The 20,739-nt window shown below is 31.5% G+C and overlaps 1 protein-coding gene across 2 annotated transcripts in view; it reads right to left on the minus strand.

Annotated features, from left to right (window-relative positions):
• Window positions 1-778: 778 nt before the first annotated feature.
• LOC143223776 (pre-mRNA-splicing factor SLU7-like) overlaps window positions 779-20,739 on the minus strand; it is a 46,074-nt gene continuing 26,113 nt past the window's right edge. Inside the window, exons 6-10 of one of the 2 annotated variants that reach the window (XM_076452196.1) lie at window positions 19,218-19,328; window positions 10,394-10,504; window positions 9,282-9,356; window positions 9,123-9,194; window positions 779-1,862 (exon numbers count right to left, since the gene is read on the minus strand). In XM_076452196.1, coding sequence (XP_076308311.1) covers window positions 1,683-1,862; window positions 9,123-9,194; window positions 9,282-9,356; window positions 10,394-10,504; window positions 19,218-19,328 — 549 coding nt within the window. In that variant the 3' untranslated portion in view covers window positions 779-1,682. Of the gene's footprint in view, window positions 1,863-9,122; window positions 9,357-10,393; window positions 10,505-19,217; window positions 19,329-20,739 lie in introns of both variants that reach the window. The other variant, XM_076452195.1, reaches the window with a different exon arrangement.

Here is a 20,739-nt window from a genome sequence, read left to right on the forward strand (position 1 = left end):
CAAGTGCAACAATTATGCAAGTACATGGTATCTATGACATTTATATCAGTTTCTGGGGTACTGGTTAAATTTGTGTATTAGATAATGGTATAAATGTTTGATCAAATCTGATTTTTATCTATTCTTTGTGGAATATATATTAGGTTGAGGAATAATTCGTGAGCATTTTTAAATAATTTCATTCAAGAATTACATGCAAGACTATACAATACTTCAATGCATGAACACATTACACCCAAAACATTTATTATGATACTTTATTTCATGTAATACCTAGGTATATAGTATGCATTGTTTTAAACAAAATTGCAAGAAATTAAATGCAAAAAGCAGATGGTGTCAAAAATGCTCGATTTTGTCCACTTGACATTCCATTTAATGACCTGAAAATGAAAGCAAAAATTAAAGACATATGAAAATCAAACACACCATCTATTAGAGCAAAAAATTGTCTACCAAGTGACATGAAATATTTTGCGAAAGCGTTTCATTTATGAATATATTTTTTTAACTTGAAAAAACGCTCACGAATTATTCCTCAACCCAATAGTTTATGGAACCATGAACAGTGACTTAGTCGCGTTGGTTTTTAACACAGCACAACTTCATCAGAAATTGATCAAATGAAAAAGAGTTACAATTTAAGATATCATTTACATTCAAAACTTGTTCTTTCTAACAATCAAAATTGTATATAATTAAAGTTAAATATTTATTATATATTAGTGGTTTAAACAGCTGCATATTCTAATGTCTCAAACAAACATTTTCATTCAGACAAGCTTTCAAAATTGTTTTTATTACAACACAGTTTTTCAATAAGAGGAGGAACAGTAAGTCAGTATTAAATCATTTAATGTGTATTTAAAAACAAACATTAGGTTCTGTACTATATACAGTTTAAACTAACCCAAACATATATCCATCATAAGTCTAGTTAGAAGTAAATGTTTACATACTTCCATATTTAAACATCTCATGTTTGTTTATTGTTACTATCTCTAACCTTTGCCAATTCTAATTTTCTTTTACTGTACATGTATTGAGACACACAACATCATGGTATGAATGTTAAACATTCAATCATCCTTTTATGGAGTAAATGTAGAACCTTATTTAACTTGGTACTGGAGGTGTAGTTGAATTACACCTGTAGTAAAACAATGTACTATTCCTGCTTGTCTAATAAGGTCGTGGATAATGAATCAATCATCAAATAAAATAAACTATACAGCAGTAAACCTCACTCAATCATATTTTATATCTTTACCTTTGTACTTCTTGCATCAATCATGTAGTGAATTTATTGGCTCATCTCTGTAGACCATTAAACAAGCATTTTTTAAAATTTATTTCAAATTGCATGTCGATCCATTAAGGCTGAAATAGCACTTAGAGAAGGTTACAGGAAAATCATTATTTTATCAGATGTTGTATCCCAATGTTCATCCTCATACAAAAAAATAATTTGAAGCTTGTTTCCATCTCTAAAAGCAAACACTGAGCTGAACTTGTTAAAACAAAATCCATTGTTCCAATGCTAGAAGAGATCATCAAATTTCCTTCATTTATGGACCTGAGGATGGTTAATTATCACGACTATTCTCAGACTAATTACCTGTTCTTTTAAAATATTAAACACTTTAGAAACTGTCTTAACAACAGGTTTAGCAAGCTGCTTGCTAGTTTCCAAGGAATGCAGCCATGGGGTCTTCTGGTGGGAGTCTTTTCATGAAGTAAGCTTCCATTTCCTCTTCTGTTACAGCTTTGACATTATACATACTGTTGTAAGGCCGGTCCCGTTCATCCATTGAAAGCAACTTTTTAGCTTCTCTCTGCTGTTTTTCTTCTTTCTTCAATGCCTGGGGATAATGAAATTATAATTTCTCTAACTTTCAATCATATGAAAATACCAGACACTTAAATAATGGATGCTGTTTTCTCATCTACAAGACTTAATGTTTAAAACCTTCCAACATTTTGACATTAAAAAATTTCATTTAAACTTACACAGCTCTAATGTTTCTTTTTAAAAGAATCTTCCTCTTATAAAAGATATTCAACTGTGATACAGTAATCTTCATCCAATAAAACAAATATCTGAATGTAATACAATCTTTATATAAATGGGTGGGTGGATGCTGCATCTTGAAAGAAGTTTAAAGAAAAACTATACAGTAAATAAAATGTCCAAGCCAGTTATGAAGGAATCACAAGTCCAGTTTATTATTACAGTTAAAAATTAGGACCATTTGTAATTTAAACTTTTCATGACTCTACATACAAAGACATTAAATGACTACACAATTCAGTCACACATTCAGTATCAGATGTGTTACGTACATGTCAACTGACCACACAGTTCTATCACATTCAGTATCAGATGTGTTACTTACATGTTAACTGACTACACAGTTCTATCACATACTCAGTATCGGAAAATCAGTCTTGTTTAAACACTTCCATTGTAAAGCCAATCCCAAAATTTTTTTGTTATATACACAACAAGTGTAAAATAATGAAAATGCACAAGTAAAAGTCAAGAAGAATATAATATGTCAATCATACTACATTTGCCCCATCTTTCACCCAATATCGAGGATTACCAAGCTGAATGGAATACAACAGTGTTGTATCGGCTATTTACACCACCAGTTTTCATACATGACGACTGCTATAGTATGAACTAGATCAAGTAAGTAAAATTGTATTATATTTTTAGAGTAATAACAATATTATTTACTTAATTTAGTTTCAGCACAGATTACCTATATGAACAAGTAAGTAAAATTGTATTATATTTTTAGAGTAATAACAATATTATTTACTTAATTTAGTTTCAGCACAGATTACCTATATGAACAAGTAAGTAAAATTGTATTATATTTTTAGAGTAATAACAATATTATTTACTTAATTTAGTTTCAGCACAGATTACCTATATGAACAAGTAAAATTGTATTATATTTTTAGAGTAATAACAATATTATTTACTTAATTTAGTTTCAGCCCAGATTACCTATATGAACAAGTAAGTAAAATTGTATTATATTTTTAGAGTAATAACAATATTATTTACTTAATTTAGTTTCAGCACAGATTACCTATATGAACAAGTAAGTAAAATTGTATTATATTTTTAGAGTAATAACAATATTATTTACTTAATTTAGTTGCAGCACAGATTACCTATATGAACAAGTAAGTAAAATTGTATTATATTTTTAGAGTAATAACAATATTATTTACTTAATTTAGTTGCAGCACAGATTACCTATATGAACAAGTAAGTAAAATTGTATTATATTTTTAGAGTAATAACAATATTATTTACTTAATTTAGTTTCAGCACAGATTACCTATATGAACAAGTAAGTAAAATTGTATTATATTTTTAGAGTAATAACAATATTATTTAGTTAATTTAGTTTCAGCACAGATTACCTATATGAACAAGTAAGTAAAATTGTATTATATTTTTAGAGTAATAACAATATTATTTACTTAATTTAGTTTCAGCACAGATTACCTATATGAACAAGTAAGTAAAATTGTATTATATTTTTAGAGTAATAACAATATTATTTACTTAATTTAGTTTCAGCACAGATTACCTATATGAACAAGTAAGTAAAATTGTATTATATTTTTTAGAGTAATAACAATATTATTTATTTAATTTAGTTTCAGCACAGATTACCTATATGAACAAGTAAGTAAAATTGTATTATATTTTTTAGGTAATAACAATATTATTTACTTAATTTAGTTCAGCACAGATTACCTATATGAACAAGTAAGTAAAATTGTATTATATTTTTAGAGTAATAACAATATTATTTACTTAATTTAGTTCAGCACAGATTACCTATATGAACAAGTAAAATTGTATTATATTTTTAGAGTAATAACAATATTATTTACTTAATTTAGTTTCAGCACAGATTACCTATATGAACAAGTAAGTAAAATTGTATTATATTTTTTAGAGTAATAACAATATTATTTAGTTAATTTAGTTTCAGCACAGATTACCTATATGAACAAGTAAGTAAAATTGTATTATATTTTTTAGAGTAATAACAATATTTACTTAATTTAGTTCAGCACAGATTACCTATATGAACAAGTAAGTAAAATTGTATTATATTTTTAGAGTAATAACAATATTATTTACTTAATTTAGTTTCAGCACAGATTACCTATATGAACAAGTAAGTAAAATTGTATTATATTTTTAGAGTAATAACAATATTATTTACTTAATTTAGTTTCAGCACAGATTACCTATATGAACAAGTAAGTAAAATTGTATTATATTTTTTAGAGTAATAACAATATTATTTACTTAATTTAGTTCAGCACAGATTACCTATATGAACAAGTAAGTAAAATTGTATTATATTTTTAGAGTAATAACAATATTATTTACTTAATTTAGTTTCAGCACAGATTACCTATATGAACAAGTAAAATTGTATTATATTTTTAGAGTAATAACAATATTATTTACTTAATTTAGTTGCAGCACAGATTACCTATATGAACAAGTAAGTAAAATTGTATTATATTTTTTAGAGTAATAACAATATTATTTACTTAATTTAGTTTCAGCACAGATTACCTATATGAACAAGTAAAATTGTATTATATTTTTAGAGTAATAACAATATTATTTACTTAATTTAGTTTCAGCACAGATTACCTATATGAACAAGTAAGTAAAATTGTATTATATTTTTAGAGTAATAACAATATTATTTACTTAATTTAGTTTCAGCACAGATTACCTATATGAACAAGTAAAATTGTATTATATTTTTAGAGTAATAACAATATTATTTACTTAATTTAGTTGCAGCACAGATTACCTATATGAACAAGTAAGTAAAATTGTATTATATTTTTAGAGTAATAACAATATTATTTAGTTAATTTAGTTTCAGCACAGATTACCTATATGAACAAGTAAGTAAAATTGTATTATATTTTTAGAGTAATAACAATATTATTTACTTAATTTAGTTTCAGCACAGATTACCTATTGTATCTACTTAATCTTGTCTTTAGTTTTACACACAAAGACCTTGAACTTTCAAACCAATCATAACTTGTATTTTAAGCCAGAAATCCACAAAATCTTACGTAACTCAAAATATTTTCAGTTACAAAAGCCCATCACAAATGATGGGAAACCACTGTTGAATGATCACAAAATGTACAGACTTAAACTGAAACTAATTTGTCTGTACCTCCAAAATGCACCTACTCTACTTATTTCAGCAGTCTCTTAGTAATTCTTTGATAACCACATTTTTAGTAAAAATTACATGGGAAAATGAAATGTTATTATGAATAAAAGGTTGTAAGAAACAATAGCACTCTTAAGCCTTTTCACCACTGTATTATAGGTGAGGAATTCCAAAACATAGTATGAGCATTTTGACACAAATTTTCAACTTTCTTGACTGTATAAAGGAGAAAAAGATGACAATACTTGGTAGTAATAAACGTTTATTTTTTTCCATGTTTTAGGCATTGTAGGTAATACTTGTGTTAAAATACCAAAATAATATTTATTAATTAATATTTGTTCACCACATGAAACTTTTTAAACACCAACTGTACAATGTTAGTAATAATAGGCCTATTTGTAGTCTTAGTTAAGCTTTAGGCCTAATACATAAATTGAAAATAAAGCTTAGCTGAAACTAATTGATAAATTTTGTTTTGCTTTCAGTTACAGCTCAGTATCATGAAACTTTGAACTAAACACCATAGCTGACTCAAGAACAATCATCAGGTAATAATTTTGTTGGTAAGTGATGATGTGTATGTGAGTATTATCAAAACAGGAGCTTGAAAGTGTTCTCGACAGAGCGATAACAGGAATAAACCTTTTATAATTAGTGATAGCTAGTTTTTGGTTACAAAGTAGCCTATCAGGGTTTGATAGAGATGGTTACTTGTGACCTTGAAAATTCTTACCATATATATATGTATGTATGTATGTATACACCATAGAGTTTAGGGGTTACATTTTTATTTGTATTGATTGGTACTGTACAAAACTACACATGGGCTGTCTGTGGTAGATGTCTCTAATATTAGGACAGGGTTTTGTCCTTGACTATTGAAATCATTGGATATCACCTGTTACAAGACACTGTGCTTTTTTTTTTTTTTTTTTCACCACAGATGGGGTACATTTGGTTTTAGGCCTCTTTCTGAATGGGCCTTGTGTCCCAAGTTGACCCTTATTACACAAATTTTTAAATAATGTTTTGATAGCACTACCACTTACATTTAATACTGAAACGAACCATAAAAATAAAAATATTATAATTTGCACATGTTGTAAACATAATGTATCAATTAAGTTTTTATTAAATATTTTAATAAATTAACATTTTTTCTTCTCATCTGATAATGATTCAACTAGAAACTACAAATATTCCTGATCTATAGACATACACAAGGTGAAGTCAGCAACATGTTCAGTATCAAATTTTAAGCTACTGCAAACTGGAATAAACTTTTTAACAAAAATAGTTTTGACTTTTATACTTATAGGGCTAACTAAATAGAGTTTGGTATTTTAAACATCAGACGTGTCTCCTATTAACCAACGAATGTGTTATATTATCTCTAAGTTCTTGTTCCATATTCTGAAGTACACAAGGCCTGTTTGAAGTGATATATTGGTAAAACTCATGAATTTCAGAGTAGAGTATTTCTTTCATTTTGAGAATCACACATTTCACATAAATGATAAGTTTCAGACTACAGGCAAAGTGGCAGTCAGTTCTTTTACATGATGTAAACACTGAGATGGTTTTACAAACATTCTTGATGTATGAAAAACAAGTCTGATATATGGAGAATCAGTTTTAATTCATAAAATATAAGCATGTTTTATGGTGTTCCCTAGAAGTTAGAACCTGAATATTTAGCTAAATAAACTTGTTGGGTTTCAAAATAGTAAATGTTTACTTTAAAAAATACATCAGTTTGAACTTTTGACTAGCACCAGCTTTCACTTTTTGAGCCAAGTAACCATGCATTACTAGAATCTGCCATTCTAAACACCAGTACTTAGAAACTTCATCCAAATACAGTCCACTGAAATGTTCTCTATCTAAATTATCTATTCAACAAGAACTAACATAGTGTCATCTTTCACCAATAAAAGTAATTTGGCTTTATGTTTTTGTTCTCTGTAAATTTTAGAGGTAGATAAGATCTACTTCTAACTCATGAGTGTACACAACCAGTTGAAGTTGTGATCCTTCTTGCTCTTCTGTGTCTTTCCAAGGTTTTGAGAACAATATACAGGTATGTTTACGTTACAATGTTGTGGCTTATTGTAACTAACATTAGCAGTTACATACTTTTCTAAAAGATGCCTTACTTGAAGTATATGAAAGAAAGCAGGTACTCTTGTAAGGTTAAGAGTTATATTTAAGTATGCTCATGGTAACATATTTTTAGCTGTTGCAATAAGGTTACCGCAGAACATTTCATCATGTTAGCACAACACAACAAATAAAGTAAATTTGCATTATTGTATAGGATGAGAAATTGAATCTAAACTCTATTATCTGTTGAGCATTCCACTATAATCTGTAAAAGTATCACAAGTTTAAAACACAAACATATGACAAGAAGGTTTTATGTTACATCGTACCTCCTTTCAATAGGCTTGTTAGTGTAGGTACACATCAACCAACCATCTTCCACATATAACACAAGTTATACTAACTGTAACATTTAAAACTTTTACTTAACAAAGTCTCTTTCACTATTTTAAAACATTTTAGACAACTAAATTAAAAACAAACTGCTTTTAACCCTATCAAGAAGGGTATTCCTATGGTCACAGGTCAAAGGCCATATCAGTGCCTTTCTAGATTTAGATTTAACATTTTATTGATCGATCTACTATTTTAGTATTATACAGTAATTAATTTCTTAATTTGAATATAACCTAAATACTAATTTTTTGTGGTATGTTATATGCAATATAAGATTAGATGAAAATCTATAGTTTCTTACAAACTAAATACTCAGATTACTAATACTGACAAACTAGAATACAACTAAAAACTCTAATCTTTTCTAGTTGCTGAGATATGACTAAGGTTATTGAATTAAGAACTTATTTGTAAATAGTAATAATGTATATACACATATATTATAACTGAAATGTAATTACAAAATACTAGTCCACTAGTAGAAAGATAAGTCATGTTGTAAAGGCCAGTTTTATATTCTTGAATATGATAACATGAGTGCACATGAACCATATCATTCAACCTTTGTAATGATATTCAGACATGACTGACAGGTCAATATAATAAAAACAATAAATTTTTATATATGTACAAGATTTAAATTATTTAAGACAAACAGTTGTAGTTTTGTTATAATTTGTAGTCGAATGAAAAAATGTATGTCTATTTCCTATATTTTATGACAGCTGATCAACCAAACCTACAAAGAGACACAACAGTGAAAAGAAGATAAAATAATTTTTTCCTTAAAAAAATTTTGATAATTATCTAAAAGTTACAAAGATATCACATTTGACAATTTACTGATGCATAAACTTATTTATATGTAGGATAGTAAACATTCAAAATGAAAGACATTACTTTAAAAATCTTAAAACAAACAACAAAATATGATATTTTTGTACTAAAGCCTTGTAATGTTTACTGGTAAACTGCAAAGTTTCATGAAGATATGCTCACTGTATTAACAGTAACAAGCACATAATGTTACAAGATCAGTCCGTGAAACCGAGCCTGTGTGGAGAGAGTTAATTAGATAATCTAAATTGCAGTTGAATAGAATAATATTATAACTCAACTACTTGTATCAAACATAGTTCATAACAATGTTTCTTATCTCCATTTATCCAACCATAGGAAAACTTTATTTACTTAGTTATATCACCAGTAAGAAATTTATTACTGCTCCAAGCTTTGTGGATAACAAGTAAATTAGTTTTGTTACATACAGCATGTAAACAGATTAATCCCCAATACTCTTGTTATATATGAAATAAAACATAATAATTTACTCCTTAAAATAAGGTACAATACCAAAACAGTGAATACCCTTTTAAGTTTCTTAGCTTTCCTTCTGTCCTCATCATCAGAGCTATCTGAACTGGAGCTTGATTTGGAGATCTTTTTCATTTTATCTTTATGTTCTTTCTTAGCTTTCCTTCTGTCCTCATCATCAGAGCTATCTGAACTGGAGCTTGATTTGGAGACCTTTTTCATTTTATCTTTATGTTCTTTCTTGGCTTTCCTCTTTTTCTTCTTAGCTTCTAAAATTTTTTTTTTCCACTATTAGAAGATAAAATGAAAAAAAAAACAGTTAAGTTGGTTGAATTTAATCATAAATTTTTTTTAAAAAATTATTTGTTTCTTTTTCTAACTTTATTTTAATGATAAGACAGCATTATCTTCCAGGTCAAATTATCAAAATTAGAGTTATGGAATTGTAAAATTAGTTGGCTTTGATTTTTAAATATCTACTGTTATTGCAAAGGTCATTCTTGAACATGAAATATCCCCCATCAAAGTTAATCAAAAAGTTTTAAAATTCTACGCTTCAAACAGCCACAGAATAAATAAATCTGTGGCTAAATTAATATTCCAACGGTGAATTTATGAAAATGTATTGTTTATTAACCTCATAAGTTTTTTTTTTTTTGCAGAATACATGGCTCCTATGAATACATGATTAAAGCCTGAAAGTTTTAGAGTTAATTCAGCTTTAATGAATGTTTATTCCTAATTTTTACACAATCTGGCTGTACAACTATTACTGGCTACCTAAAGTAGCTGTACAACTATTACTGGCTACGTAACGTAGCTGTACAACTATTACTGGCTACGTAACGTAGCTGTAAAACTATTACTGGCTACGTAACGTGGCTGTACAACTATTACTGGCTGGCGTGGCGTGGCTGTACAACTATTACTGGCTCACGTAGCGTGGCTGTACAACTATTACTGGCTCACGTAGCGTGGCTGTACAACTATTACTGGCTCATTAGCGTGGCTGTACAACTATTACTGGCTCGTGGCGTGGCTGTGCAACTATTACTGGCTACGTGGCGTGGCTGTACAATATTACTGGCTACGTAGCGTGGCTGTACAACTATTAATGACTACGTAACACAGTTGTACAACCATAGCTACACAGTTTAGCTGTACAACTATTATTGGCTTCTACCTAACAGATTCTCCATGCTTTGAATATCAGTGGCACAAATTCATTAATAAAACCTCATAAAAGAATCATTTAGCACAAGACTCATATCTATCATTCATAAACTAGCATGGTTTAAAAATAAACGTATGTTACTTCTCAGTACCTGAAACGGTGTTGTGGCATCACTGTTTTCAACTGTAACAGACTGAGCAATTTTAGTTTCATCGTCTTCAGGCTTGTGAATGTTTTCATGAACAATTCTTTCTTCAGAATTCTGTATAATTAATGTTCATCATTTCACACAATAAACGACACTAGTGGTTGTTATTAGTACCAACAAAAACAAGTAACAGACTTAATAGGACTCAAACTGTAAGTAATCTGCTACTATTACCTTTCTCCAGAGACATAACAACTATACTAATTTACTTTGCTAGGTACACCTTCTTCCTGCTTTAAAATCTACATATCATGCAAGAAAATAATAGAGCTGAAGTTCTTTCAATGATCTGGTCTGAAAACAGTTTGAACAAACTAAATACCTCTGGCAATGAATATTGTTGTTAAAAGTGGACAATTAGTGGTATTCGCCAATCAGTTAATCAACAATGATTACATCTGAATAACTAATTAGTACACGGTTCCTCAAAACCACGGTACATACAGGAAGTTACCTTCCTTTCAGTCAGCAACTCAAACACAAAAATGATTATAATTTTAGTTGAAGTTTTAATTTTGTGATTTTAAAAGGCAGTACTTGAGTAACTTTCTAATCTTTATTTTTCTGTATTACACAACACTTTAAGTCATAATGTAAATAAACTTACAGCCTCATGGCTTGTTGCTTTAGAGATAAAACCACCACATACCATGCACATCATATCAGAACCTCTCTTTATAAAGAAAATTTAATTATTTTCTGACATTTGCTAATGGATTATTTATAACTAACAGATACTGAAGATTCTAGTTTTCTGAAAAATCTGTGAGACCATCTCATTCATTCTCTGACACTGTTGGAGTTTGACTCAACCAGCTACCAAAATATTTAACCCACATAGAGATTACTTACAAAACTAGTTAAATTACATTCTATATTTTTTTTGGTGATAATAGTTTGTGATTTAGTTTGCATATTTAAAATAAATATTTTTAAAATACAATCATCATTACAAAGGTAGCCTACGATACTTGTTTTCTAATGGCTAAAGTGATTCAGACTCATGTTGTTTTGTTTTTTTTTGCATATTGTTATCACGGTTACTACAATTAAAGATTACAAACTTAGTGCGTGAGATAAGAGATCTTAAATAAAAAAAACAAAAACAAATTTCTGTGATACACACACCCTAGGATGAGCACATCACACAACATGATTATAACTCAATTGTCTGTTTACCCAATCTTTTTGAGTTTGGTGTTTGATTGGATGCTGGTGTTTTATGGCACAGAGCAACTAGGCACCAAACATCCGGTGAAAGAGAAAGTAAAATTATTAAAATTCATAAAAGAAAGTTAAGGTAAAACAAAGTTTAATTTTTGAATTAAAAACATAAATAACATTAAATACAAGTTTTACATCTAGTTTACAGTGGTGAGAGAAAAACTACTGTAATACAAGTTGTAAAGTCTTTTTGTAGCATAATTGTAATTATTATAACTTGTATAATTTAATGGCTAAGACTGAACATCAGTTCTGGTTTTGAGTTATTTGATGTCATGGCCGTTTTCTAATTTCATATCTAACTAATTTTACTTTAACTCATAAAAAGGAATCATGTTAAAAAAAAAAGAAAGTAATTCATGAATTAAAAACTTAAATAGCATTAAACACTAAGAACATTTGTAAGATGGACAGTATCATCATCGCTAATGATGCTGTCTAACGTTAGGGATAAACCTTAGAATAAAACATGTCTAAAATGATGCCGTCATTGAGAGTTACAATGACAGCATGACAGTGAAATGTGGGTGATTCTTGAGTTTCACACAGACAACACATTGGTGCATCAGTCCTAAATAAAACATGAGTTAAAAAAGTGTGACCAATAGTTAGGACAACTTCCTCTTTCCAATCCTTAAGGAAACAAGACAGTCAGAGTACAATGGAGGGTTTTATCTGGAAATGCTTGTTTTTCACATTGCTCACTCCAAGTCGAATGTCAACTGGCACAGAGACAAACCTTGAAAACAAGGCCATTGTCCATGTATGGAACAGGCACAGCAGTGATAGCACCAAAGCTATGGTGTTGGTGATCACATTCCCACAAATACCAACGTGGCCTGGTATCCAGAAGAACTAGATAGAAGTAGATGTTAAAAAAAAATGGGCCAGTCAGTTTTCAATATCAGCAAGAATAGGGTAAGAACTAATGTGAAACGATTCCAGGGCCAATAGAGAACTAAACGAATCAGTATAAATAGTGTAGTTTGAGTACTGCTTAGCTTCTATGTGATTCAGGGCAAGAGAAATGACATACAGTTCAGCAGTGAATGCAGAAACTGTAGAGGGAATTCTGTGTACAACCACCAAACCAAAGTAAACCATGGCATAACTCACAGAATCACCTGATTTTGAACCATCCCTTTAAATGGGAATGGAGGGATGGTTCGAAAGATGTTCAATAAATAAAAGACAGAACTTCCAATCAGGAGTATCTGCTTTTCTCACATGATTTAAAAAATAAGTCATATTTGGGGATTGTCATAAGCCATGGTGGGATGGGCTGACCAGTGGATACAGCAATGCTATTCAAGAATTGACCCAATTCATTGTACCTGGTTACGAAGACCAAAGGGAACAATGGCAGCGCACCTGTCCTGAAAAAGCATAACCCACTGAGGAAGGAAAACACATCCCCAGATGCAACGCTGTGGTATGGACTAAAGTTTTGAAGCATACTTAAAGACAGTTCAAAATGGCAGAGGTGTAAAGAAGGTTCATGAGGCTCTGTGTACTGGGAAAGTGTGGAAAGAGAGTATATGGAGGATGTTCAGTGCTCTTGTGTGTTTGGTTTGTAGCTGCTTGATGTGTGGTATAAAAGTCAGCTTACAGTCAAAAATAAGCCCCAAGGGACCACAGGCAGCACAACTTCAGGATCAGGATCAGGGTGAATACCACATTTGCAACAAAAGTGCATGCAAACAGTTTTGGAGAGAAAGAAGTTAAATCCATTTGCTGTGGTTCACTTCAGTAAACGATTGAGGGCAGACTGTAGCTGCTGCTCAATAAACCTCATGTTTGATGAGTGGCATGAGATGTGGAAGTCGTTGACATAGAACCGGTTTGCAACAGTAAGAGGGAATTCTCAGTGATGACGAGAAACCCACTTGTTGAGAAATTTATATGCAAAAACGGCTCGTTTGGGCTGAGAAAACACTTTACATAGAAGCGAACAACGTTTGACCTTCTTCGGTCATCGTCAGGTTCACAAAGAAGAGGTAACTGACGGAAGCTGACCACATGTTTGAAAGGGGTTGTGTAACTGTGTGTGAAATGTAGAGGGCGGTATTAGATGTTTGAATATATAATTTTATTTATTATATTAATATAGGTATAAAGGCGTTCCTTTATATTGGTTTATTTTGGGTTTAAGTTGTTGTATAAGTAAGGCTTCTTTAATTTTACGTTTGTTTATGTTTGTTTCTTTATTTAGTATTTGAGTGTTTTCTATGGTTATGTTGTGTTTATTTGACTTGCAGTGTTCAAAACGTGTGAAGGTGACTTACACATTGACTTGCAGTGAAGTCACCTTCACTTGAACACTGCAAGTCAAATAAACACAACATAACCATAGAAAACACTCAAATACTAAATAAAGAAACAAACATAAACAAACGTAAAATTAAAGAAGCCTTACTTATACAACAACTTAAACCCAAAATAAACCAATATAAAGGAACGCTTTATACCTATATTAATATAATAAATAAAATTATATATTCAAACATCTAATACCCTCTACATTTCGACACACAGTTACACAACCCCTTTCAAACATGTGGTCAGCTTCCCGTCAGTTCACCTCTTTCTTTGTGAACCTCGATGACCAATTAAACGCTTGTTCTCTTCTATGTAAAGTGTTTTCTCAGCCCAAACGAGCCGTTTTTGCATATAAAAGTAAGAGGGAATTGTTCAGTGATGGTATTAAATTTTGTACTGAAAAGTGTGACACTCAAAACACAGCCCTAAGAGACTCCAAGTTCCTGTAGGAAAGAATGAAAAGTGTTAAACCCACATGAACTTGAAATTGCTTGCCCATTACAAAATTTTTAATTAAAACAGGCAAATGGGTTGTGTAACCCATAAAGTGGAAGTCTCACAAAATGCCATACCTCCTTGTAGTATCATAAGCCTTCTCAATGTCAAAGAATATTGATACAAGGTATTGTCATTTGAGAAAGGCTTTTCTGATTGACATTTCAAGTTGAATCAGATGGTCCATGGTGAAGCACTGTCATTGTAACCCACAATGGGAGGTTGTTTGATTCAAGGAACCAAACAAGACAAACCTTAACCATCCTCTCTAAGGTCTCACAGAGACAGCTCATCAAAGCAACTGGTCAGTAGTTTGAAGGAATCTTGAGATCCTTCCCAGGCTTAAAGGAGGGTAGGACTACAGCCTAGCACCATGCATCAGGAAAAACATTCTTCTGCCAGATCAGATTAAAAACAATCGGAAGAATAGCAAGAGAAGCAGGAGATAGATGGCATAGCATCTCGTAGTGTACATCATCAGGTACGACCTATGTACTGCCAGACCAATGAAGGGCCAGTTTGAGTTCCACCAGTGTAAAGGGGTGATTACAGTCATAGAGACTATTTGCTTGAGTCTTGATAGCTAAGAAGATGGAGGATGAAGCAGAAGTGCTAGATACCTGACAAAAACTATGAAAAAACTCTGAGCGCAAGATTGAAAGGGGAACTGAATTATACTGTCCATTGACCTTTTGAATTTTGTTTCCTGTGACTTTGGAACTGGTAGTAAAAGAGATGCTTGTTAACCAAGATTCCTTCTGGCTTTGATGTCTTACTTGTCAAGCATGTGCACAGGGTCACTGGAAAGCAATGCGGTCGAGAGTGTAGGATACTTACAAAAGGTATCCCAGGCCCGTTTTTGAGCCTTGCATACTATGTGGTAGGCAGGATTCTTCCGTGGATGAGGATATTGTGGGAAAAGTTGAGGTTTTACGAATACACTGAACAGCTGCCTGTATAATACAGCCAATCATTGCTCCAACAAAGTCATCTATTGATGACTTACAGATGATGGCACAATCAAATTCTCGAGAGCAGTGAAGAGGAGCCAGTTAGCTTGATCCAATTTCCACCGAGGCATGCAGGTCTGGTGGCATCAACCATGGTTAGTCTCTCAAAATGATTCTTCAAGAGACAGATACAGAGAATAAACAGTGATGGTATGACCCAAAGAAAAATGGATGTCTACGATCTCAAAGGGCATGTTGAGTGGTAAAGATAGGGTGGGCACATGCACCAACAGTGCCACCACTCCATGCACTCCTCCATCACACAACCTCTCATTTCTGTACAAATAAAACAGGTTTCAGAAATGTTTCGTGTAAGGAAAGACATACAGGATGGTAGGAAGCAATCCATGTTTTGATTTCATCCAGATTAGAACGTAAACCTTGACAGTTCCATTATATCAAAGTGGCTGTTGTTATTTATGTGTAGGCAAATTGGGTGGAGAGCTCATTTGTTTTTGACCACATCTTTTATTTCTTTATTTTCATTATTTAAGGAAGGTCTGTCAACCTCCATGGATCCTGCCCTGGGTCAATTGGGCAGGTCTCTGTCATGAAAGAATATTCCAGCAACTAAGGACATGAATGAATGATCATTATACATCTTGGGGCAGGAAAAAAAGATGTACTTGGAACCAAAGGAATCGGATCTTGGGGTTTGCTGGAATGAATGGCAGGGACAGAGATTCATCAACTCTCTTAACCATAGAGGTTGAAAGACTTATATGGTTTGAGAACAATTCTTTCAGAGGCACAGAGAGATCCATCTGCACTCCCACTGTAGTAGTGGAACAAAGTGCAGCAGCATACCTCAAGGTGAAGTGGTGGACAGTATCTTTTGAGCCTCAGGGTAGGTAATGTTTTGAGTTATTTTCAAACACTGCACCTCTTTTTCTTCAAATCACTCAGGGCAAGAACAAAAGTAGGATGGGTAGGAGCCATTACAATTAATGCAATGAGGGTCTGTTACACATTTACAGGCATCATGATCCTTGCCACCACAATGAGCAAATGTCAAGGAACTACAATACGATGTCTTCAAGTGACCAAATTGCTGACATTAGAAACAGAGAGAGTTTGGAATACATAGCCACACCTTGTAATTAAGTTAACCTGCCTTGATGGTGGCAGGTGGACGTGGTGATGTAAATGTCAAAATGAGGACATTGATCAGCATCATAATTCAATCTTTGCAAGTGGAGATAAACCTCACTGCAGAAACTTCTTTGGGAGAGAAACCAGCAAGGATCTCTGACTTCAAGATGTTCTTCAAATCTCTTGAACAACAACTCCTTGTGATTAATTCAAAGTAGCATGGGGAGCAACCTAAATCACCTTTGAATGCAAGAAGAGTTTATTGTGTTTAGGAGTGGATGTTTCCACCAACATAGCATTTTGACTGACTTAGGAGAGCTAGCAAGTCCTTTCTGAATAAAATGGAGGCATTTGTCCTAAAAGAGAATGTAACATAAGAAAATGAGGTACAGATGTTACAAAGGTTGAAGATTCCTGCTCAAAATCTTCAAAACATAGTCATTTACCTATGGACTGTTTTTCACTATTTTATTTATGTTTTCATTTCGGGGATCAATAATAAAAAAAGAATGTTTTGGTACCCACTGACTCCACCCACCATGGAGCCCTATGAGGGGATGCACTACAGTGCCAAACAAGGACACTGCAACAAAATCAAAGTGTTTCGTGAGCACTATACCTGAACATAAGCATCAGACAATGTCCACAACACCTGTTGAGAACATCCTACACTAGTAGTCAGTTGACCCTTGCCCAAGTGAGCCAGCTGACTGACCCTCGGGGGGCTATCTCAAGGCCACCCTGTCTACAGGAATTTAAGGCCAAAGTGGTGTGTTATGGTTGAAACCCTAAACCACCAGGATCTTCTTCTCCCCTTCACAGATCGAACACATGGCAAACATATGGGTGGCTCCTTAGATCCCAGAAGAGGTAAACTGAAAGAACAGAAGCTTCTGTGGGAGGTCCCCCTCATCACATACAGGTAAGGGGATTTAGCATATTCTTGGAAGGTAGTAAAGCTATGAAGCAAGAGAACTATGATCAAGATTTGGAAATTCCATTAGTTTTAACTGTAAGAATTAATAGGATGTAAATGTTAAGATATGATCATTGTATAAAGTAAAAGAGTAATTTAAATTTTGTATTTTACTCCAGTTAATATTAGGATAAATAAAGTTTGAAAACAAACTTCTGATATTTATTCAAAAGGTTCTACACGTGAAATACGAAAAGTGGAAAGTAAAAAAAAAATTTATTAACAATAAAATCACTTTGTGCTCAGACTGGCTGAGTTTGTAAATTTAAAGATAAATCCCTAGTAAAAACACGCTCAGACTGGCTGAGTTTGTAAATTTAAAGATAAATCCCCAGTAAAAACACTTTGTTCAAAAATCTGATTAACAACAGACTTGTTACATTTACTCAAATACTGTCAAGTTTTCTAATAGAAACTTAGAAAATTTTCAGAGTTATAACATGTACAGTTTCATGGTTATATAGTGTTATAAGGCTGATCAAAGTAACCATTAGAATTAATCAATTAATTCAGCCAGTTCTAAATCCTGTACAAGTTTGGTCTAGAGGGATCTGTGTGAAAATATCAGTTGAAAAAGTGTCAATAGACAATAACACTCAGGTTAGATGTTGCTATCAGTTTTAATTTAACCATGATTAACTAATCTCACTAAACCTCAGTACATCTGTTTCACAGTTTAACACACAAGAGTTTAGAGCTTACATATAAAGTTTTAAGGTAAAAAACAAACAAACACTGAATGTAATTTCTCAGTTAAGTAGCTCTTGTCAGAGTTATCACAATTTGTCTTATCTTAGAAACTAAATAGTAACTTTGAAGATATGAAACTGAGATTTATGTATGTATTATTTATTTTAACTAAAAAATATACAGTTTTTAAAATATTTATATTTTGTTTTTATCAATCACCTTCCTGAACAAATACTTTTGGTTCCCTGTGTGTGTGTGTATGTTTAAGTTCACATGCACACAGTTTCTTTCAAAAACAAGTCTTCACTTATTATAAAGGTATAGCTTTTGTCCTAAACACAAGAAATCAGGTAATCAAATAGCAAGAGTCAATTTTTAAAATCACTATCAAACAATAAAAACTGATACCAAATTGTTTTCAGTACCAGATCCCTGATCCATAGCTATGAAAGTGACAACACTTTCACAATTTAGAGTTTAACTGTCTACAAAATTGTTTGTAAATTTTCAAAGGGACAATCTTGTTTTCCAGCTTATAATGTTAATTTTTTTTACTGGTAATTGAACTTCTAACTACAAATATTGTCAACTGTATATTCTAAAAACACTTATTAAATAATTGTAAAAATGTTAGTGGATAAAATTTTTAAAAATGGATCACTTTAGAGAAATCACTCCTTTCAAGTTCTACACACTGGTTTTCCACATTTGTGTTAACATGTACTATTTAGTCACTGTGAACACTCAGTAAACTTGGACTTCTCTTAAAAAGTATATTTGTACATTACAAAAATCCTGTAGTTAAGCAGGAAACCTTTCTTATTTTGCACTCTGTGACAAAATAATATGTGGATCACCCTAACCATAAATCATGACTGACATACGTATATCATACAAACTTACTGATCTGATTATACTGATATTTTTAAACTAATTTCCATCAAATACCAAAATAACTTACCATACAATTAGCTTCTTTTCCTGATTCTCCCGTGCAGTAAGAATTCTTGATCAATGCATGACAGCACTTATAGCCCCAGTGACCATCCTTCCAATACGATCCCCATACACTCTGTTTAAAAACGTTTTGCTTGCATAAAAGCACAATATAAGTAGTTTCAGGTAAAAATTCAAAACATGTTACTGTGTTTAAGATAACAGTAGGAATAAACTGGAAAAGAAACTAAAAATGAACTATTAATAACAGTTAAAACATAATTAAAACAACCATACATATCTATAAATATTACTCTCAAACTGCCACATGAGAAGTGTTGAAAATGAACTACTAATAACAGTGAAAACATAATTAAAACAACCATACATATCTATAAGTATTACTCTCAAACTGCCACGTGAGAATTGTTGAAAATGAACTACTAATAACAGTTAAAACATTATTAAAATAACCATACATATCTATAAATATTACTCTCAAACTGCCATGCCAGAAGTGTTGAAAATGAACTACTAATAACAGTGAAAACATAATTAAAACAACCATACATATCTATAAGTATTACTCTCAAACTGCCACGTGAGAAGTGTTGAAAATGAACTACTAATAACGGTTAAAACATAATTAAAACAACCATACATATCTATAAGTATTACTCTCAAACTGCCATGTGAGAAGTGTTGAAAATGAACTACTAATAACGGTTGAAACATAATTAAAACAACCACACATATCTATAAATATTACTCTCAAACTGCCATGTGAGAAGTGTTGAAAATAAACTACTAATAACAGTTAAAACATAATTAAAACAACCACACATATCTATAAATATTACTCTCAAACTGCCATGCCAGAAGTGTTGAAAATGAACTACTAATAACAGTGAAAACATAATTAAAACAACCATACATATCTATAAGTATTACTCTCAAACTGCCACGTGAGAAGTGTTGAAAATGAACTACTAATAACAGTTAAAACATTATTAAAATAACCATACATATCTATAAATATTACTCTCAAACTGCCATGTGAGAAGTGTTGAAAATAAACTACTAATTACACTTAAAACATAATTAAAACAACCACACATATCTATAAGTATTACTCTCAAACTGCCACGTGAGAAGTGTTGAAAATGAACTACTAATAACAGTGAAAACATAATTAAAACAACCATACATATCTATAAGTATTACTCTCAAACTGCCACGTGAGAAGTGTTGAAAATGAACTACTAATAACGGTTAAAACATAATTAAAACAACCATACATATCTATAAATATTACTCTCAAACTGCCATGTGAGAAGTGTTGAAAATGAACTACTAATAACGGTTAAAACATAATTAAAACAACCACACATATCTATAAATATTACTCTCAAACTGCCATGTGAGAAGTGTTGAAAATGAACTACTAATAACAGTTAAAACATAATTAAAACAACCACACATATCTATAAATATTACTCTCAAACTGCCATGCCAGAAGTGTTGAAAATGAACTACTAATAACAGTG

This window comes from Tachypleus tridentatus, chromosome 8 (genome assembly GCF_004210375.1).
Source record: "Tachypleus tridentatus isolate NWPU-2018 chromosome 8, ASM421037v1, whole genome shotgun sequence".
NCBI lineage: Eukaryota > Metazoa > Arthropoda > Merostomata > Xiphosura > Limulidae > Tachypleus > Tachypleus tridentatus.